Source organism: Eretmochelys imbricata, chromosome 6 (assembly GCF_965152235.1).
Source record: "Eretmochelys imbricata isolate rEreImb1 chromosome 6, rEreImb1.hap1, whole genome shotgun sequence".
NCBI classification, from domain to species: domain Eukaryota; kingdom Metazoa; phylum Chordata; order Testudines; family Cheloniidae; genus Eretmochelys; species Eretmochelys imbricata.
In genome coordinates, this window is record NC_135577.1 from 73,028,953 (window position 1) to 73,056,494 (window position 27,542).

Here is a 27,542-nt window from a genome sequence, read left to right on the forward strand (position 1 = left end):
TCACAACTGCAGCATTTGATTGAAACACTGAGGATAGCATATCCCAGGTCTAAATTTGCCAAGGGTGGAAACAGTGCAGTCCCAGCAGAAAGTCCTCAGCTACAAAATTCACCAGATCAAACTGAGCCGAGCCCTGCTACCTTTAGAACGTGATGCCAGGACTCTTCTCTTTCATAGTTCTTTTACCTACGGGTAAAAAAAGTCACCTGCGTTGCGTTCCTCACAAGCAAGCAGCTTCAATGAGGGGAGAGGGGTGAGAACTTGGTTTCTCTTCCTTGAGGAAATCACTATACTTCTAAACGTGTAAAACCATACCCAGGTACTACATGGATGGATGCCTTAGATAGACACAGACACTAATAATTACTGAAGTGTCTTGAAAACCATCTAGATTGCAGGTGCTGTTTCACTGTTATCTCACCAATTCTTAATCTTTATTGCAGATCTACTTTTTCTATGACAGGATATTTGACTAATCCAACTCTGTGATCAGCTGAATGTCCCTGATTGGGCTAGAATGATTTCTATTACAAATTAAATGCAACAGATACCAGAAACAACATATGCAGGGGCACAGTGCTCTTCTAGAATTTTTCCTATTAGCTGTGCTCTCCGGAGGCGGCCAGAGACTTCCGCACCTGCCAGATCTACCACAAGCTTTTTAAAAAACAATTAGAGGAAAAAAAGTGGTTGGTGGAGAAGAGGGAGGGAGGAGAATAAAAGGCAACATCCGTTCCCATGCACACCACAAGCTCGAATCACACAGGATGTGCATTTTGGGAGGAGTCCAGTTCTCTACTTGGGTTGTAGTTAAGAACTAAACAAAGTCTGTATCTGCCCCCTGCTGGGCAAAATCCAAGAAGCTCAGTCGGCATGTGTTTAAGAGTAGATATCTTTATTGGCATTGTACATGTTAAAAAACAAAACCCTAATCACAGACCCTCCCCCACTTAGCCAGGAGATTCCCTGTCATTCACCCCAGGGAGAACTGCTCAGTATGTGGAAAGAGCCCCTTGACCAATGCTTTTCGCAAGACAGATCACTCGATATTCACCACAGTGATGTATGGGAAGTGTATGCAGTTTGATTAACGTAACCTTTCCTAAGATTTATGGCTCTCTCCTGCCATCCTATCCGATAGTGCATTAGACACAGATTCATTTTGCCTTGACCTTGAGGTGCTGATCAGCCCAGAAAGTGGGATGTTATTTATTATTTGTATTAAAACAAGCAATGCCAGGGCTAGAGGCAGGTTTAAAAGTCATGGTATACAGGTTCCATTCTGACTCAGAACATGGATTCTTAACAATTCTAGTTGCTTGAAAGATCCTGAGGTTGTTTTGACATTCATTTCAGTGGGGTTCCTTTGGACCAAGACAGATTACAAAGCTATGATTCAGTGCCAATGTGAGGTTTTGTTTTTGTCTTTTAAACAAGTTTTCAAGGAAAACTCAAGGAAATTCATTCTCATATCAAAGAGCTAAAGAACATATCTGTAAAAAATGAATTTTCAATTACTTTAAAAAGTATCATGCATGGTCTCAGCCCCTTCCTTGCCACCCGTGCTGCTACTGGCTTTCTCTCTAAAGGAGCTGCCATTTCACTGATACATCATGGGACTGGGGCTGAGATTTTCAAAGCTGGCTACAGGAGTTGGATACCCAATTCCCACAAACTGTAATGGGAACTGGACATCCAAATCTTTTAGGCAGTGTTGAAAAATCCCACCTTAGATCTTTCTTGAGGCACTGGTGGCAATGCAGTTTGAATGTAGGAGAGGGGAGGACATTCATAATTATTCTGAGGTAAAGCTTAAGTAGTTCACTCATCTAAATAAATGAGAACATTTAACATTTCCATTCTCATATATTCAGTACATAAATGTACTTGGTGTTTCACAAGTGAAGCCTATTTCACCTGTGCTTCAAAGTCTGCCCTGGCTTCCAGATGATATTCAGGTGCAAGCCAAGGTGTCAGCCTCAATTAATAAAGCCCTTTGTGCTTTGGGCCCAGGGTATCTCAGAGATCAACTCTCTGTGTGCTTTTCCAGAGTAGTAAAACTCAGTTGGGATGCTTGAGATGACAGTCCCCAGTCTGAGGGTTGGGCATTCCAGGGGCAGACCCATAGCTCTGGGAGCTGCCTCTCCCCTTGGGCCAGAAGACCTACTGTGCATACCACATGACCTATGTAGCTATCACGTTTTTTTTTCCCCAAAGGAAATCGAGTAAGGTGGATTTTAGTTGGGTCTGGGCATTTCTTATAGTTTCTTTTTATACTGTTGGTTTAGATTATTAAATGGATGTTTCAAAATACTGTATTGTGTGCTGGCTTAGAGTCACCATCTAGACAAACACCAAATATACAGAGAAAAAGAAATAAAACTACAAGCTGTATTGTTTTTAACCTACGTGAGACTGTCAAGATGGCAGCTGTTTAATTCACTGGTCTATTATATCAAGAGATTTAATTTTTTCCTGTAATTCACTCTTTGAAGTTTTATTACACACTGCTGTATTCCCCTTATTAAAAATAGACCACACAAGATTTAAACTACTCCATATAATGTTTCCCTAACTCCCCCTTAAAACTGCCCCAAATTTTCTCGCTAGGCTTTCTTTCTTTTTCCTTATGGCCAATTAAATTTAGGAGTACAAGTGCAGAACACTTGCCAACAGAGAACCCTTTCAAATAAGTAAAACTCCTCTTGCCTGATTCATTGACGGATGCCACAATATAGGGTTTGACATTTTAAAAGCTTCCAGAATGACAGATAGTGACATCAACAAATGAATCAGACAGCAGGAGGCAGCCAATCAGAAGAGTGAAGACTTCAGATTACATTCAAATATCTTGCTAAGCAGCCAGGATAGGAAAGGGAATGGGCAGAGAAAAATACACGACTTCTTAACAGGGTTTTAGGCAACATTTTTTACAGTACTGCATGTGTAGCTGAAATCCTTTGATGTTAACAGTAGACAGTATCTACCCCAAAGTCAGCTGGCATTTGGATTCGCAAAGCTGAAATTGTTAACTGGATGGCACCAGGAGGTTAACATACTGGTGGAGTGTCACACTGGAAAATTACCATCTTCCAGCAGTAGCATGTTAAAAATGCTACTTATTCACGGCACTCTAAATTTTTAAAGATGATAAAATTCCATTTCCGTTGTCCATTCTTTCTGGATTGATCCAATGTCCATTCCCTCTAGATTGATCGTGAGCTGTAGCTCACCAAAGCTTATGCTCAAATAAATTGGTTAGTCTCTAAGATGCCACAAGTCCTCCTTTTCTTTTTGCGAATACAGACTAACACGGCTGCTACTCTGAAACCTATAATGCTCAGTAACTGATTTTTTCCTAGTCAACAGTTCACCATGCAAGAAACATCCTGCTTTGACTGTCATATACCCCTGGCAAAAACTTCATCCTCACCTCCTTAGATTTTAGGATCAAAATGGCTGCTGAGTATGATGAAGGAACAATTCAGGCTGATCACATGAACACACGTTTACTTCTGTTCTCCTGCCCAATTCATTCGGTCAGCAGAGCCCAGTTAAACCTAGTAACATTTGTTCACCAAACGGATAATAATCAACCAGCAGTGACTGTGATATGCAAAAAAAGTTTTGTGCACCACCACTATGATCAAAGGCTTCTTGGTGTTGAGAACGTTTCTCGTTGAATGGTGGGTGTTAATTAAAAGTAGCATTAAATGCCCGGCCAATGACAAGTCTCCGCACCTCACTGGTTCCTGCCCCTATCTCATATAGCTTGGCATCACGCAGGAAGCGACCCATAGGATAATCATTGATGTAACCATTACCACCTACAAATCACAAAGAGAAGAGATGAAAACCAAGAAAGAACAGGGTATGGGCTGATTCTGTACAGACACATTTACAGAAAGCTTCCCAGTTGAAGAACAGAGGTAAATAGTTAAGACATACTGCAAAAGGCATTTCTTGCCTACTGAACTCAACAACGAGGAGAGGGACAACCGAGAGCCTGTATTCCTGCATGTTTCAATCCACCACAGGTCACCCTTTCTCATGATGGAGGAAGCAACATTCTTACCTAGACACTGAATTCCATCCAGAGCTACTTGTGTAGCACATTCTGCTGAATACAGGATCACTCCTGCACAATCCTAATGGAGGGACAAGATAATTTATATTTACAGCAACAGAATCAGCAAAGTTTCATCTGCACTGTTCCAATCGTGCCTACTTTTCATCAAGTTTGTATACCTGCAAACATGCCTAAGCTGGTCCCTCTCAAGCACACAAGATTTTGCAGGGCTGTAACCAGAGCAGGATGAGCGGGGCAGCTGCCCAGAGAACAAAGCCATGGGGGTAGAGAAACTACGGAAAAAAAACAGTAGGGGGCAAAGGTGGCATGTAACTGGTGATAGTGGGATGGGGCCCATGCCTGCCCCACAGAGGATTTCAAACTGAGGGGGATGCAGAGGAATGTTCAGGGGGCGAGCAGCAATGCCAGGTGGCTCAGTGGGGCCAGTCCCATGCAGCAGGGCTGGGGCTCGGCGGGGCTGGAGTTTGGGGAGGGAGTGTCACTTCCACCCCCGACTCACCTCAGTGGGCCACCCAGCCTGTCTGGGTTGCAGGGGGCGGGTGGTGTCACCAAAAAATCAGGGTGGGGAACGTGACCCTGCATGCCACTCTCCCCCCATCACCTCTGGTAGGGGGCACAAATATGCTTGCTCAGCCCTGGTGCTAAAAACATCTAGTTACGACTCTGAGATACTGAGCCAAACAAGGGTCACAGCAGAAAAAAGGAACAGTTTCTCTGTAACGCAGAGACAAGCTCTCCATCAGATCTCACTGTATCAGTTCCATAAGGACCATGTGAGGACAAAAAAAGAAAACAGCAGGGAAACTACACCCTCCTTCATGAATTTACAAATTATGCCCATGGAGGTTATATGCTATCTGACTTAGGATGTAAAACTGTTCTCCAACAGTTAGTCTCTTTTAGTTGCCTTCTTTGAACCAAGCATGTTTATGGTATCAGTGGTGGAAGTGATAACACCCTATAGTGACTGTGATAGCTACTTTCAGGAGCCTGAACATTTTGTTTGGACTTACTATGGTGCAGCTCTGAATACTGGTAAATCTGCTGACATGCACAAATAAGTTCTCTTTTACTTGAGGGGTACAAGGTATAAGATTTTCTGTAACTGATTCACGGACACCTACGATCTAGAACCTCCGCCCTCTCACGTGAGCAAGGGTAAAAGATACATGCTGTGGCCTCACCAGCCCATCAGGAACTGAGCTCACCTTTGCATTGAAGTGTCCTTGGTCGCAAGCTTTTGCCACATTGTACACATACTGCCGGCATGCCATCAGCCGTGTGTACATATCTGCCATTTTACCCTGCATGAGCTACACAAGACAAAACAATATTCTTAAATTCAACAAAATCTTAACACTTAACATGAAATAAAAGGGAAGAGGGCAGAAATGACAACACTCTGGGTGCAAAGCCATGGAAATGACATTGTTTTAGCTGGTCTTCTTATGCTACCTACTGAAGACTGGACAAACCAGTGAAGCTGGATTCACAAGTCACATGACTGAGCCTGGGTTACTGTTGGATCATAAGTTCATAAAAGTTAGAACAGAAGAGACCTGGGACTTCAAATCCTAGCTCACCCCAACGCCAGCCTGGGGTTACCATGCTGACTAAGCCCGTGCCTTTCACATTCAGTATGAGCAGCAGTGTCACTAAGAACAGGGCCAGACTTCCAATTAGGCACAGTAGGCACGTGCTTAGGGGCATCAGCATTCTAGGCATGCCTTCCCTCTCTACAACAATGTGCAACACAAAAGTCAGCTGTAGGCGGGGGAGAGGGGCACTGAAGATGCTGTGCCTAGGGGTGCATAAGGAGTAAATCCAGTCCTGACTAAGAAGTGCAACTTCAGGAAAAATCCAGGATAGATTTCATCACCCTAAGCTACAAAAATCCGTCAGCATGAGACCATGTTCTCCAATTTCTTAACAAACCACCAAATAAAAACTACTTCAGAGTTAAATAGTCTCACCAGACTTTGGGTAATTCTAGGTTACAATTTTGCATACTGGTACAGAAATATGTAGTGTGATCATCATAATGGGACAACCCCACCCTATAATAAAGACAGGCTCACAATCCTTTCTGTCAGGTACACTGAGATAAGAGTTCAGGATCTGACCGAAGATGAAAGCAACAGGATCTATGGGTATCAGTAACAGTTCTTTCCCCTCATTCTCACCTGGAAGTGGCCAATTTTCTGTCCAAATGCTTCTCTCATGTGTAAGTATGGAAAAGCATGGTCAAGAACAGCCTGCATGATTCTGAGAGAAACACAGACACAGGGTTGAGGGAGTGGAAGGAAACCGAAAAAGGAGGAAAACAGAGTAATTAACAAACAAACAATAATCCAAACTCTGTTTCTCAGCCTAAGGCAGTGCCTGGTATACAATGCAATTATGTAGTCATGAAATTACCCTTCATGAATTTACTATATAATTGTATTCCAGAATCTAAGCTCTTGTTAAAAAAAGTTTCAACCCTTATAGTCACAAAGAAAACCTTCCAAATCTTGGAGTGTAATCAATGCAACAGTGTCTGGCTGAGTCTGTAGATAGCCTGAAACAACAGCTCTGAGAGGCATGCACTTCCTCATCCATCCCAATGGCCCACTGACTGTGAAGCCTAATGGGGACAGTTAAATGGCCACATTGTTAACTGCTTAACTGCTGATCATTTGAGCAAAGTCAAGCTACTGTACTTTAATCAGCGTCAATGAGACTGGCTGTAGTAGCTGATACTGGGGAAGTGTGCAGTGTACAATGAGACTGTAAATGTTTGCTGGGGGACAAAATGAAGCATTCAACTCCCCTCTCCTCCAAATTTCTAGTCACCTCTTACCTTAGCCAAAAGGGAAGCTGCATTTCCTCCCTTGTCCAAAAGCCTCAATTGTCTCCTGGATTGCCAAAAACCTAAACCAACTTCCACTACTTCCTGGGTGCCTGAAGTTCCCATATTCCCCCACTCCTCAACTTCTATACTGCAGTTCTGGATTTTCAACTCAGTAGTCTGCAGCATGTTGAAAACTTAAAATCTTGGGGCAGCATAAGATTCATTATTTATTTTGCTATGAAAGTCAATGTATTTGTACTGTATTGGTGGGATGTGAAAGAGTTGGGGAGAAAGTGCCAGTTCAGGAGTCCTTGCCACACACTTTAAGGCTAATGTGTTACAGAGAAAACTAGGGCTTGGTTTTAAATAACATTTCACATCAGTGTGTGCTGGGCTGTTCCTTAGAGAACAATTCAGTGTTCAGAAAACAGGATGCTTTAATGACAGAGAGAAACACCTGTTAAAGATAAGGCTTGGTTTAGTGAGATACTTATGGCACCATTATTAGGGGCGTTCAAGACATCATTACATTAAGTTTATGGCTGGATTAATAAGTGCTCTACTCTTCTCTAGCTCCTTCCAGGGCCTCGCAGAATCAATATCTCCACAGAGGTTTCAGTGAGAATTCTAGTTTACAGATAGGTAAAAAGGGGCATTGAGAACTTAAGCATCTTTCCCAAGGTTACACCTAAAACAGAAGCAGAGCCAGGAAGAAAACTCAGGAGAGTCCCGGCTTCCTCTCATATACTTTACGCACTAGACAACACTGCCTGTCAGGGACATTTCCTAGTGTCTTGCTTGATGCAAGGAGTTGAACTGCTCCTTCTCCGAACAGAGTGTAGGGAAAGACAAGTCTTGGGTCAAGCCTCCAACCTGAAGGAGGCATTCTTTTTCGGCAGTTTTCTCCTGCATGTCAATGCCGAACTGCCACTAGGGAGCCTGCATAGGACAACTGAAGACTAGGAGACAAGTCCCCCACACTGCGTCACTTGTTTAAAATTTAGAAAAAGTCCATATTCTGGTCCCTTGCACAGAGAGAGGTCTCTTTATTTAAATTTGCCTTTTCTAAAATGCTTTTAGTTTCTGATGTTCGTGATTACCTTGTTTATTATGAGCATATTATAAAATTGGGGGATTTAAAAAGCAGGTGTTATTGTGGGAGAGAACACAGTAATAGAAACTGTTAAATTTAGAACACGCCGCAAAGAGAATGTGAGCATGAGGAGAATTCGAAGTTATCAGAAGGGGGTCGCCGTGCAATGAAGTTTGAGAACCCCTGAACTAGAGGATCCAACAGCTCCTTTACAACCTTAGCTAGGATTACTCTGCACTGCTGTGCATCTCATTCATTAATTGAGCGGCATAAAGAAGCCCAGAACTGAGTAAGAGAGGAGGAACTCCATCTTCCTATTGGAAGAGGGTAGTCTTTCTAAATAAAGGTTACCATTGAGCCCACTAGATGGGGACACAAAGATTTAAGATGAGGGATCAGTATGGAACCTAAGGATGGCATGAAGAAGAAGAATTTACCCCTTTCTCAAGCAGAAGCACCTCTCTTGTGAGGTGGACTTAAGTGGTTATGCTGTAAAGAAATCAAGGCCACAAATTGGGACCACTGGTTAAACCAGGTGAAGTGATATAAGCAGAAGCGATACATGATTAGTAGAAAATTAAACGACCATTTACCCCAGTGGTCCACCAGACAGTACGAGTCTCTCCAGATCCAAGCCACTCATCAGAACGTAGACTCCTTTACTCAGCTGCCCCAAGATATTCTCAGCTGTAATCAGCAAAGAAAAGTTACTTACTTGTAAGTAGACCTCTCAGAAGGCAAGTTGTTGCCTATGGATCTACATTTTATGGGGAGAGGATTCAAACCTCTAGCAATATTCTCTTTTTGCCTTGGGGCACAATCATTAAGGCAACATACTTTCCTTGCCCCCACAACAATATTTTTTTTCCAACCAAAGCTATAAACAAAGCAGTAGAGGGATCTAAGGTGCCTTTACAGCCAGTATTACCTTTTAGAAAATGGGGAACTGAGTAAGTATTGTCTATAGAGCCACAAGGCTAAAGATTGAAATCATTACAACAATGGGGAAGTGAGGGTATGCCTACACAACAATAAAAAACCCCACAACAGCACGACCTGGGCTTGTGGAGCAGGGACTGCAGGGCTAGCAATAGTGGTGTAGACATTCGGGCTCAGCCTGGAGCCTAGACTCTGAGCCTCTCGCACCTCACTGGTGAGGCTTGGCAAGTTTATCTTGCAGTAGAACTGAAGTACCTGGTCTTCACTGTGTTTTTACCTCATGCACATTAGTTACCCCAAGGTAAAACAGACACCTTTTTTAGCAATGAAGACAAGGCCTTAGTTGCTAGTTCAAATCTAGCTGAAGCTGATAGTGACCGAAATGTGTTATTGTCAGCTGGCTATTAGGTGACCTCTATGAAAGCAGTGTGATTCCTGCTGTCTGATATACGTATGTCTTCATATCACAATGAGCATCTCTAACACAGAGGCCAAGGATTAAATGTACAGTGAGCCAGAACTCTCCTCTGAACCTGCAGGTCAGGGTTGGGGGACACTTGCAAGATGGTGTTGGAAAATTTGCACCGCCATTATCCATGTGCTCAGTGCATAGCTGTCGATCTAGCAATTTGCACAAGCACTGCAATCATTCATTTTTTTTTTTTTTTTAAAAGAGCTAGCATTAGCTCTATGAAGATGAAACAGAGCTGACACACTAGATAGCAGGTTAAAGAAAAAAAGGATTAAAACCCCCATATGTTAGCTTAGGAGGATGTGAAGAGCATGTACGAAAGTGTGCCAGTGAAGAGGGAGAAGCAGGAAAAGAAAGCTTAACCCCTTAGTGATGCTGTACTGTGATAAGAATGGGAGAATTGAATGCCTTGCAAACCGTGCCTGGTAGGATGGAAAGAGATTGTTCATTGATGCTGCTGTAGTCCGAAATAAGTAAGCACTAATGTGCCCCTCAGGCTTCAATCCCAAGAGAATATAACTGTGCGAGATGCAAGCTGAAAACCAGATATGAATGGAATTTTTGGACATAGGCGGATAGGTTGGGATCACTTGAAGCTAAGACTCTGGACTTTAAGGTATGTCTACACAGCAATTAACCACCAGTGGCTGGCCCATGTCATCTGTCTCGGGCTTGCAGAGCTCAGGCCTTGGGGCTGTAAAATTGCAGGGTAGACATTCGGCCTCAGGCCGCAGCCTGGGCTCCTCCCCACTCACGGGGTCCCAGAGTTTGGGCCCCAGCCTGAGCATCTGTATCGCATTTTTACAGCCTGCAGCCTGAGCCAGATGACACAGGTCAACCGTAGGTGTTTAATTGCCAGGTAGACATACCCCATGTGACTTCTGCTCATCACGGATAGAAACTGAAGGCCTGCCAGACATCTAGCTCATTCAGGAATTGTGTTGATGGGCTCTATGGGAAACTGCAACCAATCCTCCTCCACCAGAAGGTCAGTCATCATGGCATGGGACTTTGAGAATGAGCTGAAAAAATGCAGGAGAAGAGAAAGGAAAAATACTAACAACAAACATCTTAAACATTTTGTAAAAAGAGAAATATCCTCACCAGTCACAAGAAGCTAACAAGACAAAACTACTCACAAATAATGGAGTGTCACAGCCAAAGGAGAGACTGAACAGACACAAATGCCCCCTTTGCAAATGAAGAAAAGGAACCAAGGATTATGCAACAAGTTGAAATATATATGCACTCACTGCACAAGGGGTGCAGGGCTAATATTTGTATCTCAGAGCAAAAACCTAAAAGTGCTCTGAATTGGCCTCTCAGTCATACCACATGTCCCAAGAATGTGGATCCACAGATGGTATCTATTATGGCAAAAAAAACCCGTAAAATCCACTCAGTGAAGCACTGCTGACAGTGAAACCATGTACCTTAGAGTGGATGGGACTGTAGTGCTAGAAGACCCCTTGATCTATAAGGGTTTGTCTACACAGGAATAAAAAGCCCATGGCTCGCCCAGGTCAGCTGACTTGGGCTCAGGCTCCAAGGCTGAAAAACTGCAGTGTAGACATTCAGGCTCAGGCTGGAGCCAAAGCTCTGGGACCCTGCAAGGGTGGAGGGTCTCAGAAATGGGACTGGAGCCTGAGCCCAAACATCTACACAGCAATTTTTAGCCCTACAGACTAAGCCCCATGAGCCTGAGTCAGCTGACCAAGGCCAGCCGTAGCCAAGCCAGAGGGCTTTTATCCCTATGTAGACGTACCCTAAGAGAAAGATGTCCTGAAGACATATAGGAAGGTATTGAATTGGCTCAGCCTCCAAGACTGGAGATCAGAAGCAGCAGCTGTGGCTCATGCAAAGAGTGTACAGTTTCAGCACTATCCTGATCTGTTTCAGTAAGTGATCAGAAAACAGGAATCCTGTTGTCATGAGAACACTGTTCTGTATGGATCAGAGCATACATGGAATGGCTGAAAGGCCCAGTCTAGGTTCATTGACCTTTCTGACCCCAGGTTGGGGATCTGGGAAAATTAGAAATGTGGGCAGTTAGGGGTCTGAATCAGCCCCTGAAACTCCTCTGAAGTGATATCCATTTTCTTGACTCCTAAAATCTCATCTGTGAGGGCAAGATTTGGTATCTTCCATGTACTGTACACAGGTTTTTAATATCCTTCTGTGAAAAAATGGTCACAGGAATTAAACCAAATAAAGCATGTTGGCCAGTGGCCACAATCTACCACCAGGGGTTCAGGAAAAAGAGGCGCTCAGGGACTCATTCAGAGTTTCTCTAAAACCCCATTCATAGTATCCATACTGGAGGCTCCAAGATAAACAGCGTAATCAGCAGTTTCTCCTAAAGCGTCATCCAAGCTTTGCAAAGCCAGTGGCTAAATGTCATGTCCAATGTAGCTCAACCCAGAGGGTGGAACAGAAGTGACCTATCACAGGCAGACTGAATCACTTTAATGCACAAGATAGCAACCTCTCCTAGCCTCAATATCTCACCTGCAAGATAGTCACTGAGGAGAAAAGTGTCTGGAAAACCTTCAAATCAGAATTTGAACGTGATGTTTCAGTCTATATGAATGAGGAGAGTGGAAGCCACTATGTGGATACGGTAAGGGGCTCTGCTCAGCTCTCAGAAGTCACTCACCAGGAATCTTACAGTCCTCAAAGATCAATTCACAGGTATTGGACCCCCTCATTCCCAGCTTATCAAGCTTCTGAGCAGTGCTGAAACCAGGCATACCCTGCAAATCAAAAAAGAGAAGCACGTTACAAGTTTTTCTCTTCTGGAAGTTGAGACAGACCACGACAGAGGAATTAAAGTTAAACCTCCCCAACCTAATAAATGAGCAGGGGGAATTGCAACAAGTGAGGTGTGCTGGAGGACCGCCAGTGTCAAATGTCTGCTGTTGGAGCAAACACAAGTGTGAGCATTAGTGTGGGGGAAGCAAACAGGTGTACCAGCAAGCAGTGCCTGAGACGACATGAACTGTGGGAGTGGAATTTGTTTTCTAACGCACATGAATCTGGAATGAGTAACAATGATTTAGTCAGAACACAGAACCAGATGTTAAATATTTAAATCAATACATGGTAAGGATAGCTGTGTGGGCCCAGTGGTTGTGTGGTTCCAGCCACTGACACTGGAAAGTCTATCAAGAGGTTAACTGGTCTGAACCATTCTTATCAAATGACCATTATGTTTAGCCCTTTGTCATAGCTTTCTGCCTTCATGAAGATGCCTTGTTATTTTTTCTACAGTGCGATAGGCTCTCTACAGCCAAATTAAAAGGAGAGAGACAGGTTCCTGACCCCAAGTGGCTCACAACCTAGCAGCCTGATTCTTCACCCACTGAAGTCAATAGAACAGGATTGGGCCTTTGGACCAAGGTCTGCAAGGTATGACAAACAGAGAATAGGGGGCACTGAGATTACAGCAGAAGATCACTAGACATGCTTTATGTACATGTTTTGTAGGTTCCAGCGTTCTGAAGGCAGTGGGGGGAGGTAGCAGAGGATTAATAATGAGGATTGTTTTAATGGTGATCTACTGAAAAATTTGAGGGAACAAAAACAGGCATTAAGGCAGCAGTGCAGGTCGGCAGAGGAAGTGAGGCAGCATAGTGCACAGACTTAGGGAGGGCATTCTAGACCCTCTGCGCACGTGGATGAGTGGGGTGAAAGCATTACTTGTCCGGTTATCACTACCATAACACAATGCTCCTCTGAGCCAGGGGCTGCTAATTGTCAAGATAGAACTACTTGGCCTTCTAAAATAGTCATTTTGGGAAAGGATTGTAGCCTCAAAATAGGATAAAATAAGGCAGGGTGACTTACTCTCCAGTGACGTAAGGCCTACCTTCTCCACGATGAATGCTGTTATACCCTGGGAGGCTGGAACAGCACTGAGATCTGTTTTAGCATAAACTATTACAACATCAGCATCTGGCCCGTTAGTGATCCAAAACTTGTTCCCATTCAAAACAAAGTAATCCCCTGGAAACATAAGAGATGGACTCTTAGTTCACAACAGTCTCAGTGAGGAATTCAGAAACAATACCTCTCTTCTGCCTCATGACCCAATAAACTATAAGCCAGGCTCCCTAAGGCACTCTCAGAAGTCCACAAAGCAGCCTTGGGTAAAATACCTCCCCAGACTCTGGCTCAGGGGTAGGCAAACTTTTTGGCCCGAGAGCCACATCTGGGTATGGAAATTGTATGGCGGCCATGAACGCTCACAAAATTGAGGGTTGGGGGCAGGGGGATGAGGGCTCTGGCTGGGTGTGCGGGCTCTGGGGTGAGGCTGGGTGAGGGGTTGAGAGTGCAGGAGGGTGCTCCGGATGGGACTGAGGGGTTCGGAGGGTGGGAGTGGAATCAGGGCTGGGGCAGGGGGTTGGGGTATGGGAGGGAGTCAGGGGTGCAGGCTCTGGGGGGTGCTTACGTCAAGCAGCTCCCAGAAGCAGTGGCACCTCTCCCCTCCAGCTCCTACATGGAGGCGCAGCCAGGCGCCTCTGCGCGCTGCTCCGTCCACAGGCACCACCCCTGCAGCTCCCACTGGCCATGGTTCCCAGCCAATGGGAGCTGCAGGGGTGGCGCTTGAGTCAGGGGCAGTGTGTGGAAGCCCCTGGCTGCCCCTATGCATAGGAGCCGGAGAGGGGACACGCCGCTGCTTTCGGGAGCCACACGAAGCGGGGCAAGCCCTGGACCCTGCTCCCCGGCTGGAACTCAAGGGCCAGATTAAAATGTCTGGAGGACCAGACGCAGTCCCCGGGCTGTAGTTTGCCCACCCCTGCTCTGGGTACTTAGTTTCCTTAAATTCTGGAGTCCAAAGGATAAGCCATTGTAGAGCCCACCCAAGGCCTCTTAATAAGGCCTTTATACAGCCCTCTCACACAAACTATTCTTCCCACCATAACCAATTCTCTGTGAAACAACAGACTAGAGGTGTCACAGGTGTGTGATATGATGGTTCATTTTTTAACTCTCCTCCCAACCAATATTCCATATATAGATTTTCTGGGTTTGGAATCACTCAATCTCTTCCATCATCAATAATGGACCTGGCCCATCCCACCCTACAACTTTTCTGTCATACCCTTCTGCTTGCCTACTAGGGAGTGGCAAAACCAGCAATTTGGATACCCAACTTGTTGTGCCATGGACTGAGCACAGGTGAACACGCTGAGAAGGTTAAATCTAGATTTTAAAGGAAAGATGCTTAGGCTGGCCAGGAGAAGCACATGGGCAATTTCCCCAGCTGGCACGTGAAATATTTTACCTTTTCTATCTGCCTTGAGCTTCATAGAGACAACATCAGAACCAGCGCTGGGTTCGCTCATTGCCAGGGCTCCAATGTGCTCCCCGTTGATTAGCTAGGGAAAAAAACAAGAGGAGGAAGAAATGTTTTTATTGCATTTTTGGGCAGGAAGGGAAGGGGTTGCACTGAATCTCGAAGTTCACTGTGTTCCATATAAACTATAAGTAGGAAACTTTGTCCCTGGAAGAATTCCAACAAGCAGCTCACTTGAGCTGAGGGCACAGCACAGAATCAAACCACAAGATGAGTCAATGCACATGTCAGTTACTATTTTAAAAGCAGAGTTTTATCCATCTATGTCCAAGAAGGTGCCAACAGAACCATGCTGACAGCCATATGCCTTTTCCAAACTCCATGTTCCCTGACTGCCTTTTAAAATGGCTGGTTGGCAGAGGCACATATTTTATGCATATGCAAAAGAAGGCTCAGCTTGTATAAAACTAGACTTGTAGAAAACAAAAAGGTCAATGAGGGGGATAGAGAGATTGCAGTGTTCAGCACTAGACTAATACCATGATTCCCCACACACTTGTGATGGAATGGCAGATGGACACCCTCCTTCTGTGTCCCCTCATGCCATGTTCTGACACAGCTGCTGCTGTCTCTTCTCTGTCAATGTTCTCCTGTCCTTTTCTCCTTCTTGCCCTTTACCTTCTCTGGGTATTTTTTGTATGCTTTTTCCCTCTGGGTATTTTTTGTTTGTTCCCTTGTTTTGTGGCGAGAGATTTAATATACAAAAATATATATGACATTTAAATCTGTATATTTCAACCGTATTCTTAATGATGTGCTGGAAACTAGTTTGGTTTTATAAATTATATAAAATGACCAAAGTGGTTTCCGGCACATCATTAAAGATTCAGTTAAAATTCAGGAATAATGAAAAATAAGGTGGTTTGACATATTGCAAATCAGTGAATGACAGAATGACAACAATCTTAAAATACACCTGAGAAATGACAGGGATACATAGAATTTATGTACTAACAGACTGAACGAGACTTCTTTTGTTAAGTAATTGAACACTTTGCTTGCTGCTGAATTTAAGTCCCTCATGTTGACAATTTTACATAACTATGATTCAGCTTATGGAGAAATACATCCAATATGTTTAGATATTGAAATCTGTTTAACAGAGGCTGGGGTTTAAAATACAGAGATCACTTGAGTGCCAGAGAAGACTTACAATCAATTGATTAACAGACCAACCAAGCAACCAGACAACGGAATAAGGAAGCATGCAGCACTTTTCATCCAGAAACATCAAAGAGCTTTATGAAGGTAGAATAATATTCTCTGCAAAGTCTTTTTCGGGGAACCCCCCCTCCCCCCCCCCCCAAAAAAAAATTTACTCCACAGCCACACACAGGAACTGAGGTACAGAGAGATTAAGTGACTTGCCCAAGGTCACCCAGCAAGTCAGTGGTAAATGCACATATAAAGAGCAAGGTTCCTGCCTCTCATGGTATGTCTACACTTTGAGCTAGAGGTGTAATACTCAGCTTGAGAAGACATACCCGAGTTTGCTCTGATCGAGCTAGCATATTACAAACAGAGCGTAGCTGTGGTTGTGCAAGCATCAGGAGGGGCTAGCTAGTCCAAATACACACCCATCTGACATGCTAGGCACATACTCCTGCTGTTCACATCACCATGGCTACACTATTTTCGAGTGTGCTAGCTTGATCGGAGCTAGTGTGGGTATGTCTCCTCCAACTGGAATTTACACCTCCAGCTCCAAGTGTAGACATACCCTTAATATACTGTCCTACCCACTGGACCATGCTGCCTCCAGAAGTGACCCTGAAAAAGGCTCAAACAAGACACCTGTACCAGTTTTAAATTCTGCAGGAACCTTCATCACGATGGATTAGTTAGGACAAAACAGGATCATTCACAAGCTGGAGAAGGGCAAATTTGAAAGGTACAATCCTTTTCAAAGCTTGCTGCAGTAAGCTCACCTGATGTATTGGAAGATTAAGCTCTGTGAAAGACAAACACGTCCAGACATGCAGTTGTAATACATGGCTCTGGTGCCTCATGAGCCATGCAGGGCAAAATGCTTTCGGCACCGGAGAAGTGCATATCCCACACTGCGACCACTCGTTTCAAAAGGGTCAGCAGTTACTCCTGCACAATGTGTGTAAGCACCACACGTTGGTTAGAAAAAACAGATGTGTTTGCTGGCTTACATTTTGAAAAAGGTTTTTCATTTTAACCTTTAAATTTTTTTCTTACTACAGGGCCTGATCCTGTCCCCACTGGCTTCCTTATTTGTTTAAAGAATATAGGCATCCCTGCAGCAGGAGCAGTTTGCTGTGGCAGTTTCTGCCCTGGGTGTAAGACTGAAACAGACCGAACCAAACACCCACTGGGAAGAGATACTAATGCTAGAAGTTCAGTACCGTCCCATTCAGTGTATGTGGTTGTTAGGCACACAAGGGGAGACAAAGTGCTAGAGCTCAGTTCAGCCACGGAACATCTGTGAAATGTTGTGAACTTTGTTGCTACTTTAAATGTCATAACACATGTAGTTTTATGCTATAACTAGATCTATTACTTCACATTTCTTACTTCACACCAGATACCACAGGCACCATGTAAACAGATATTCTCTCAGGTCCTCTGCCTCCACCAATTACATACCTTGGGCAGGTATTTCTCTTTCTGTGCTTCATTGCCATTCCGTACTAACTGGTTAATACAAAGGTTTGAGTGGGCACCATAACTGAGTCCAACAGCTGCCGAAACTCGAGAGATTTCCTCCATCACTAACACATGATCCAGATACCCCATTCCAGATCCACCATATTCCACTAGCAGGAGAAAAAAATTCAACATCATCTTAGATTAATAACCCCACGGTAAATAAAACTTCTACAATCTCCTGCAAACTGAGTCCAATGCTGGACTTAAACTTCACTGGATGTCTCAGAAACTTACATTTGGACTTCTGCTTTAGACTGACTCTCACTGAGCTGGTTACTTCTGGGTTCCCCATCCTTCCTGAATCCCAACTCTCCTATCTTAAAGGCACAGTACATTACTTATTCAGAACAATTAGTAACACTTTGTGCATATAAAGCATAGTTACCACATATACACTTATACATGAATAGAACATTGATCCAACATCCAAGCATCACACAGACAACTGCACAATTCTGCATCTCTCATACTAACTGTAACCCAAAAGTTTGCATTAAATTTAATATTATCACAAAAATTAAATAGAGAAAAAAACAAAAAGGTACAAAAAAAGGAGAAAAGACTTTCCCGGGGATAATTGATATAAGATGGAGAATCAGTAGGGCAGAGGGGAACAAAAAGGATGCTCCTGACTAATAGCAGGAGCTGCAAAAGAGAAGACTTTCATATATGGCCAACTAGAGAAGCAGAAGCCAATGACAGATGAGGGCATAGTAGAACAGATGAGGGCTTCGTAGAATAAAGAGAAACAAAGCGGGTGAAATCAACTGGGGCAAATTCCATGGATGGTTTTCAAAACAAGAATGGCAGTTTTCAACAGGATCCTGAAATGAATGGGGAGCCAGTGGAATTGCTTTAGGGTGGGGGGTCATACAGTCAAACTCTTCAGAAGCAGGGTGGAGAAAAATTGATGATTAAAAATATTTTTATTTAACTAAAGGGTGGCTAAAGATACAAACAGATGAGTCGAGTCTCAAACTGAAGCAGTAGAAGATTAAAGCTGGAAAAGAAACAACAGAAACAGAAAGAGAAGATGGAGGAAAAAAAGAGCAAAGACTGAGGAATATATATACACCCAGGAGTGTATATATATTGGCTTGCAGGCAGAGAGTGGTTTTATAGGTAGCAACAAATCTACAACAGGAGGGAGGCAGAGATACTTGCCTAGCTAGGGAGGGAATCCAGGTCTGAATGGTCAACAACACTGAATGCTGCCCTATGGGAGCAGCAGCCACGAAGAGAATAGAGGCTGCTTGCCATGCTGAGAAAAGTGAATGAAGAATAGAGTGAGTGCATAGCCTGGAAGTGCGTGCTACTGCCTGTAACTCCTAAAACTAAAGGGGTGGCCTCTGATTCCAAGTGCACCCCTTCTACACCAGCACTCATTTTGATGGCAGCTGATCAATTTGTGCTCTGGATTCTCATCCTCCTCACCCCATGTCAGAGCCTATGTTCTTACTCCCAGCATCCTAACAGATGAGGAAAACATGAAGCGGATTTGTGGGAACAGTAAGAATGCTGGGTGGGACACTCACAACGCCACGGAGCGGAAACCACCATGATGAACATTACAGTTATAGACATTTCTGCATTCCAAAAGCTACCAGGTGAAATCAGACAGACATTTAAAAATACTGCCTTCAGTGCAGCCAGGATTTCACTCTAAGCATTATCAAATGCAGAGAGAAAACAAATGAAACGAAAATATGAAAAATATTTCCCCCCAATATCCTTCAGAGTTGTTATAGAAAGGTGTTATTTGTAACAACAGTAGGTAAGTCTTTTAGACAAAAGTGTGATTCAAGATGATGGTGTCCCTTTAGAATTTTTATATGCCACATGGCTGCATTATGGTTACTGCAGAACCATATATTTGCATTTCCTAACTCTGATATAATGTTGCATTAACATAACTGAATTTATTTTTAGGTCTAGACATTGAAAAGAGCTGTCATTTAATGCACTATTGAAGAACCATGATCCACTGGTACCTAAACATGTGGTTCAAATGACCACACATTTCCACAGGATCTCATATTATCAACATTATACCCCCAAAGTTTGTGCCCTTCATAAAATAAATTTACAGACAAAGCCCCATCTCCCAGAAAACTTCCACTGGGACACCACCAAAAACCACAGGGCAAAAGCTCAGGCACAGAAAGGTGTTTGTGGGAAAATCCTTGAGGAGATCAGAATAGGAACAATTCATGGAAGAAGTCATGCTTTGAGGAGGGATTTGGAGGAGAGGCAGAGATGGAGCTTGGGCAAAGTGGGAAACTGTTGCAGCCTGGGGCACAGCATTAAAGAAGACAAAAAGGCAAGTATGAAAGAAAGCTGAAAGGAACTATAAGAAGTTGGGAAGAGCAAGGGAAGCGAGAGCAAGAGAGACTCACTCAAGCAAACTCAGGTCTGACCACTGAAATAAATGCAGGTGCATTATTTCAATGTAGAGCTATACAGAAGGGCTCTGCACAGGTTAGTCACCAGTGCACAACCAGAGTCCTGGGCAGGGCAGTCCAGCCTGTGCTGCTGCAGCTTCACTATTGTTATCTGAGCTAGCTTTGATCTAGTTAACTAAATAGGTCTACATATGCTACAGTCACCTCTCTGATTGCAGTGTAGACACAGTGGCACAATGCTGAACACAATCTGTCCTCGTTTACAATAATTGGTCAGTTATGGTCAGTGCTGCGTCAGCTAACTCAACTCTTCACCATGCTGCTTGAACATGCTAACATTTTGTAATGTAGCCAGATACTTATTTTCAGAAATTTCTATTTATAACCTTCTTTCTTCAAACCTCACGACTGCATTGCTTATGGTGAAGGATAACAAGACATTTGGGAGTTGTCAAACTGCGAAGTGGTAATACCTGAACAATGTCCTTAAACTGTAAAAGCCATTTTGAAGTGCTCTGATAACTCAAAAAGGGATAAAGAGAAGTTCTTCAAAGTTTCAACAAAGAGAGGCACCTTGAAAAATTTCTGCACAAAGATGGATTTCTCTGCATCTCCTCAAAAAGAGGTTTTTAATCACACTGACATAGGAGTTTTGAGTGAAAGTGGTGCATCTTCCATGATGTTCTTTATTATAATTAGAAAAACCTGATCCTACCACAAAAGGTGTGTATAATAAATTGTATCCTGAATTGAGGGGACAGAGTCTGCTTACAAAATTGTGAGGTATGAATCAATGTGGACTAGTTTGTTAAGGGCTGAGACAGTTGAGCCTAAGTAGCATTTCATGGAGGGAATCATTCAGTAGATGTAAAAGATGAGAACTTACTCACCAGGAGTTGTAATTCCCAGAACTCCCAGCTCCCCGAGCCTCTTCCAGAACTCCTATGAACGCAAAATAAAGCGGTTAATACAGCCTTGCCCAACCATGAAGCAAGAGCAGGACTCCTCACAACAATCTCCATGAACATATTAATTTGCATTCGCTGCATAAAGATTCTGAAGATTAACTCCTGCCTGTGCATAACATTACACATGCAAGTAGTCCCATTTTACTTCAATGAAACTAACTGATTTATATACATGCTTAAGTCATTGCAGGATCAGGGCCTAAGGCTGTAACTCATTTCCCAGTCTAAACCCAATTTTGACATAATTCAACCCGCACTTCCTCTGAAAACTGCTTTTCTGCCTAGATTTTTAAATGTTGTCTCTTGCCAAAGATGATTTCCCATCTTCCTCCCCCGTCCCCTGATCTTTTTTGTGTGAAAAGTTTCAGGTTTATTGGCTAAGGCATTTTTCAGATACAGGACATTGGAAAAACTGTGCAGTTCTCATTTTTGAGAAGTTGCCATGTTATGGAAGTTGGATCCCGCAAAATGGCCTGCACTAGACACTGCAGTTCAGTTTTACGCAACAGCCCTGGATGATATCTGATGCACTGGACTATATTTATAAAGGCTACGTGCAAAGCTTTGGCATTCTTCATTATGAAAATGTAAATATCAGAGATTTGTGAGGTCTCAGCAGATATTACAAGCTTCTTAAGTCTTGTGGAGCTTATGGTCTCCAATGACGGGACCTGAATGCTCCATAAATCAAAAAGCTCTTGTTCGCAGAATTTACAAATTCTATTGGTATGTGAAGTTTCACACTGGAAGTCAAACATCTGTTTGGACAGTGTCTGCACAGAGTATTTCATATAACAAATTTCATAGAGAACTCTAACATCAGAGAGACTGCAAAGAAAGCATTATGCATCAGAGAGCAGTTCCATGCCCCTTTTAGCCAGGAGGCAGAAGAGTGCAGTGCTCCAAAGTTATGAGACACCAACTAGACAAGGCCAGTACAAAAGAGGGAGTTGCTGGGCAGGCCCAGAGGCAGCATCCTGATGACAATCCCAGCAAGCAAGGAAGAGGCCTCATCACTAGGCTCTCTGCCAATTTTTTTTTAATGGCCTCTGGTGAGGTTTATTCCTCAGGCTGGTTGGAGCTTAATAACTTTTCAAGCCCTATATATTTCCTACCGTAACTCTTTTTTAAGGTTTGAGAATAAATGTAAAATATAAATATGCTCATATGACATGGATTGCACTTTCTCTTCTAGACACAGCACATGGCAGAGAGGGGCCTTGACTGTCATCTCACTCCCAGAGCACACAGCAAGGACTTACCTGCATGCCCTTAAACTCATTCTCCTGGTCGATTTCTTGGGCCTTTGGAGCCAAATGCTCCTGACAGAACTTGACCATTGTCTGTCTAAGCTGTAAATGAGGTAAGGAGGGAGAAAAATATACACATTAAACCACAACAGTATATTGTTCATTATCTTCCCTGCCATGTCTCCAGCATGCCTTAACAGGATGTTTCCTACGCCCCACAAGTTCCAAGAGAGCAGAGTGAAATCAAGCAGCTCTGAGTTTCAGGCGATGGGACTGAAAGAGAACCCCAAAGGCCTTTTAAGATAAGTTAATAATAATGTTGGATTTGAATCTTTAACCTGCAGGTGACAGTCTTATACTAAAATGGAAATGGGGACACTATCTGGGGGGGGGGGGTGTAGCTGGACTCTTTCCAACAAACCAGTTCCTTCCCCACCTTTTGTCAAGAAAGTTTGACAGTTGATGCACAGAGACTCTGGGAAAGTAGTGCGCACCAGGCAGTCTCCTAGATACATTTTTATAATGCAGAGAAGCCTGTAATAAGCATGCATACAGACAACATATTTCCATTCTTATAAAGGCAGTAATGACACCACAGGAGAGTGATTCACAACCTTTACTGTATTTATCCTCACAGTATCCCTGTGAAGTAAGGAAGTATTACAATAATCCCCATTTTTTACAGATGGGAACTGAGGCACAGGGAGGTAAGAGACTTGCCCAGGGCCACACAGGAAGTTTGTAGCAGAGCAAGGAATTGACCCTGAGTCGCCCAAGCCCTAGGCTAGTGTGCTCCTCGTCTACTTAGTGACAGGCTGAGAACAGCAAACTCAATGCTGAGGCAACTAGAATGATAATGATTTGTGATCACTAATGACTTTGGGACAGATGGAAACTGGCAAGGGTAATCACTTTTACTCAGGGTGGATAAAAATCAGGGATTTAAAAAAAAATTTTAAAAATGGATTTTTTAAATTTAAAATCGGATTTTTTGATAAAATGCTTTTTGAGGAAAAAACCTATCTAAAGATAAAGATACATTATAGCGCAAAGATATCGCATCACGGAATAGGGATTAATTCTAATTCTATAGTATGAGACAATATATTCATGTAATGTTTAAGAAAAGTTTTGTAAATGAGTTCCAATAGTTCATGGATTAGGGACCCAATCTTATGGGGTTCCAGGGGCTTCTGTATAGATTTAGGCTAATCTTTCTATCTACCCAATGGACTCAGTGCTCAGTCTAGAAGATACCATCAGAGATGCTTAGTTTTGCAGTTCTCAGACTGTGGATTTGTGTCTCCAGAGATAACATGTTTGTTAACAGCAAAACAAATTTTAAATAAATAAATATATAGAGCTGAGAAATAACAGACCTCAACCCTACTGTCCCTGTGCAAATTTGTGTACACAGAGTCAATCCCTTACCTCTTTCTAAAAGTGCAAAGTTTCAAAAAGTTCAGTGAATAAAAGATTGTTGGGGGCAGAATAGATCTGGACAAGGAGAAGTCTGGAGATAAATGTGAGAAGGGAGGGACAGGCAGTAGAAACAAAAGTGGAACTGTTTGAGCAGCATATTCCAGAAGTCTTGAGGTCTTTCCGAGTGTCGCCTTCATTGATTTAAGATCTACCATACCATTCTCTCACTAGAAGGGAAAACCTGTAATGGCAGCAGACTGTAAAAGAGACCCAGTTTGGGAATATTTTAATGAAGTTCCTCTACCAGTGGGTAACACAGGCATGCATGCAAAATGCAAACAGTGCAACAAAGAAATGCAAGGCCTGGTTGCCCGAATGAAACAACATCACGAGAAGTGTTCCCTCTCAGGAGAAAGCTGCATTGAAGATAATGAAAGGAACATGTCTGAACATGCAGGATCTTCAGGTTGGTAAACCTTTTTATTTCATACTTCTTTCTTAAGGACTGTCTGTCTTCCTTCTGGGCTATTCTTGAATTATCACGTTTGAGCAAAAAATATAGTTGTTACTTTATGGTACTATCATTTTAGATGCAGTTGTGATAAAAAAATAAATAGCTGGAATAGGCAGATCTTTTTACAATTTCACCTTTAAACAAGTACTGAGTGTCAGTGAATGCAATGAGTAACACTAAATGAGCAATATGGTAATAATAATTAAATAACTGTATTGATGTATTTTGTTTAGGAGAATCCATCCTCAACATACAGGATTCTGAAGACTATCCACCTTCAAGATCACTATCTTTTTTTATAGTTTCAGAGTTATCTGCCAGTGCTAGTGTTTCAGTTCCACCATGCATGTCACACAGCTACAGTATATCACCTGCAGCAAAAAGAAAAAAAAAATCTCCATCATCCAGAAACAACCATAGATAAGTTTGTGATAAGAACCAGGAGATTACAAAAAAAAAAAAAAAAAAAAGGAGGTAATTGATGAAAAAATTCCCCAGTTTGTTTATGCAACAAACTCTCCTTTCTGTATGATTGAGAACCCCACACTTCATTAACATGGTTCAGTCATTAAGACCAGGATACAGTCCACCCAACAGAGCAGATGTCACAGGCAAATTGCTGGACAAAATGTATGAAAGAGAAAATGAACAGTGTGCAAAAGGTCTAGAGGGTGAAATTTTTAACCTAGAGTCTTGATGGGTGCAGCAATGTCCACAATGATTCTGTTATACGTGCTTGTGTGACAACAGAAGAAGGGAATGTCTTCCTTACAGAAACAATTGATACATCAGGAAATGCACACACAGCAGAATACTTACAAGTAGCAGCAATAAAAGCTATAACAAACTGAAAAAAATTCAAAATGTCTAGTAGGCAGCTTGGTCACAGACAATGCTACAAATGTATCCAAGATTAGAAGAAATTTAGAAGAGAGTCCCAAGCTAATAACATACGGTTGCAGTGCTCATTTGATGCACCTCCTAGCCAAAGATTTCAGTGTTCCAGAAACAAAGGTGAATGTTGTTGATATTGCAAAATACTTTCGTAACAACCACTTTGCAGCAGCTGCTCTGAAAAAAGTGGGAGGAACCAAGCTAACTCTCCCACAAGACGTGCGATGGAACTCAGTAATGGACTGTTTTGAGCACTATATCAAAAACTGGCCTAATCTGATGACAGTTTATTTTTTCACGATTTTGTTCACAGATAACACTGTCACAGCCAAAGTTCCCAACAATGGGTTTAAGAGAAATGTTGAACACATGCTGAGTACCCTAAAGCCTATTTCTGTAGCCTTGAACAAAATGAAGGGAAATAGCTGTTTTATTGCTAACACTGTTGAAATTTGGAAGGAACTGAGTGAGATCTTAAAAAGAGAAATATACGACAAAGTTAAATTACAACCATTAAAAAAAAAACAAATGGGACAAGCACGATCTCCAGCTCGTTTTCTTGCAATATTCTCACTACTCTGTACCAGGGTCAAACCTTAACTGCAGAAGAAGAAGAGTTGGCTATGACATGGACATCCAGCAATCATCCCTCCATAATGCCAACTATAATAAACTTCAGAGCTAAGGGTGAACTATTCAAGAAATATATTTGCTGATGATGTTTTAAAGGAAGTCACACCAGTGAACTGGTGGAAGTCACTTAAGTACTTTGATTCAGAGACTGTTGAAGTGATAATCTCACTTTTAATAGTAGCTTCTTCTGCCAGTGTAGAAAAAACATTTTCTTCCTTTGCACTAATTCATTCCAAAATGAAAAATCATTTGGGACCTGAAAAAGCAGGAAAGCTTGTTTTTCTTTTCCAGATTATGAACAAACAGAAAAATGAAGGTGAAGATGACTGAGTTAGCTGCAGAAGCCAATATTTTTACATTTCTCATGTTGACCTGGCTGACATAGTAGATTTAATTTGGGGGTTTTTTTTGTTTGTTTTTTAAATATTTCACTTAACTATTTTAGTTAACAACCATTTTAATTAAAAACAAACCTGATTTTAAAAAGCTTGAATGTTTAACTTCAAAAATTCATATGCTTGTTTTGTTAAAATATTATATGTTTTCTGTTGAAGAAAAAATCCAGAATACATAACACTGTTGCTTTAGTTAAATAAAACAATTTAAATATCAGTCTGGTGATGTTCTCCTCCTAATACAGCATGGCAAGAAAATCCTCCAAATATTAATGATTTACCTTTTGAATTAGAGATAGTTATGAAGTCATGGGGAAGTGAACTATCTGCTTCAATTACCTTTGGTAAATGAAATAACCAATCATTCATTTTCTGATATAGCTGTAAAACTAATCTGAAAAGTTTTCAAAATAAATCACTTTAAAAAAAATGTATAGAGTGTACCTTCTAAAAATGAAACCTACATCTATCTCTGAGTTGTGCAGAATATGCATTAAGGTTATAACAACCAACAAGAATGCATTTTTATGTAGATTTCTATGATTAAATGGAGTCTTCCTGACTAGTGATTTAAATCATGATTTAAATCAAATCCACCAATCTGTTGTTTTGTAATTTAATTCGGGGGGTGGGGGAAGACGACACTCATCACTGACACCAGCAACCAATCGAAGTGCAAGGTTTGACCACTCCCTCCTCCCCAGCACTAAGAGCCAAGAAAGGCCTAAGACCAGCAGTTTAGTTCGGTTTCAAGGGTAAAGGTCTGGAGCTCTCGCCCGAAGTAACCCGGATTCCTTGTGGAGGGCGCTTTGCTCCGCCAGAGCGGTCTCCCTTAGATCTCTCTCCCTCTGCCAGGACCCCTGTCGCCGCGGAGCAACTTTCTAGGCGTGCAGGGGAGGGCACAGATCAGGTCCAGCGGCTCAGTCCCCCGTTACCAAAGCCCGGCCGGACACCGACGCTCTGCAGATTGGGGGACACAAGCGGTGCGGACAAGCCCCCGGGCAGCTGGACACGCGACACACAGGCAGCCGGGGGCCGGCGTCTCCAAGCCGCGCATGGCGCGACGGTGGCTGGCACAGCGGGGCCCAGGCGGGCCGGTGCCGGAGCGCAGCAGGCGGGACACCGCCCTGCGAGCCCCGCTGCAAGGGAAAGGGCGGGAGTCCGCGAGCCAGGCCCCGGAGCAGCAGGCAGCCCGCTGGCCGGACGCGCCCAAGCCTCTCAGGGACTGCGCCGCTGTACCTGCCGCTGCTCCTCGCTCAGCCCATTGACCGTGTCATCCACTGCGACCCTAGCGCAGCCCCGCCGCAGCAGCCCCAGCCGCAGCGGGTGCTGGGCTCTGCCTACCGCTGCCGCCTTCCCCAGCACCGCCGCCATCTCTGCTCAGGCCTACGCTAAGGCCGGCCTCGTTGCCCCCGCGCCCCCACCGGTTGGCCAATCAGCCGGCAAGGCTCAGCCTAGCTGCAGCGGGCGGGCCCCGGGAACCCAGCCTCGCAGCGACCTGACTGGACAGCACTTAGGGGGCGTGTCCCGCCCCATCGCCGCCCCACGCCCCGCCCCCTTGCAATTGAAGCGCAGCTTGCTCTGGGATGAGAAGGGCAAGCA

The 27,542-nt window shown here is 43.3% G+C and overlaps 1 protein-coding gene across 2 annotated transcripts; it reads right to left on the minus strand.

The window, feature by feature from the left end:
• Positions 1 to 876: 876 nt before the first annotated feature.
• Positions 877 to 27,319, minus strand: IVD (isovaleryl-CoA dehydrogenase). Of its 2 annotated transcripts, XM_077818894.1 has the most exons (12): positions 27,180 to 27,319; positions 22,095 to 22,184; positions 20,755 to 20,806; positions 17,400 to 17,569; positions 14,715 to 14,808; positions 13,296 to 13,432; positions 12,084 to 12,180; positions 8,610 to 8,703; positions 6,274 to 6,355; positions 5,299 to 5,403; positions 4,076 to 4,148; positions 877 to 3,827 (listed from the first exon to the last, which is right to left on the minus strand). In XM_077818894.1, the coding sequence occupies exons 1-12, from the start codon at positions 27,312 to 27,314 to the stop codon at positions 3,694 to 3,696; spliced, it is 1,263 nt and encodes a 420-aa protein (XP_077675020.1). In that variant the 5' UTR covers positions 27,315 to 27,319; the 3' UTR covers positions 877 to 3,693. The 2 variants fall into 2 exon arrangements, with proteins under 2 accessions (XP_077675020.1, XP_077675019.1); XM_077818893.1 differs by having other exon boundaries at positions 3,688 to 4,148.
• Between the last annotated feature and the right edge of the window lie 223 nt (positions 27,320 to 27,542).

Excerpts from the sequence above, each read along its gene's own strand:
- IVD (XM_077818893.1), bottom strand. The coding sequence starts at position 27,314 with ATGGCGGCGGTGCTGGGGAAGGCGGCAGCGGTAGGCAGAGCCCAGCAC. Across the intron at positions 22,185-27,179 it reads TGAGCGAGGAGCAGCGGCAG|CTTAGACAGACAATGGTCAA; the intron begins GTACAGCGGCGC and ends CCTCATTTACAG. Across the intron at positions 20,807-22,094 it reads ATGAGTTTAAGGGCATGCAG|GAGTTCTGGAAGAGGCTCGG; the intron begins GTAAGTCCTTGC and ends TTGCGTTCATAG.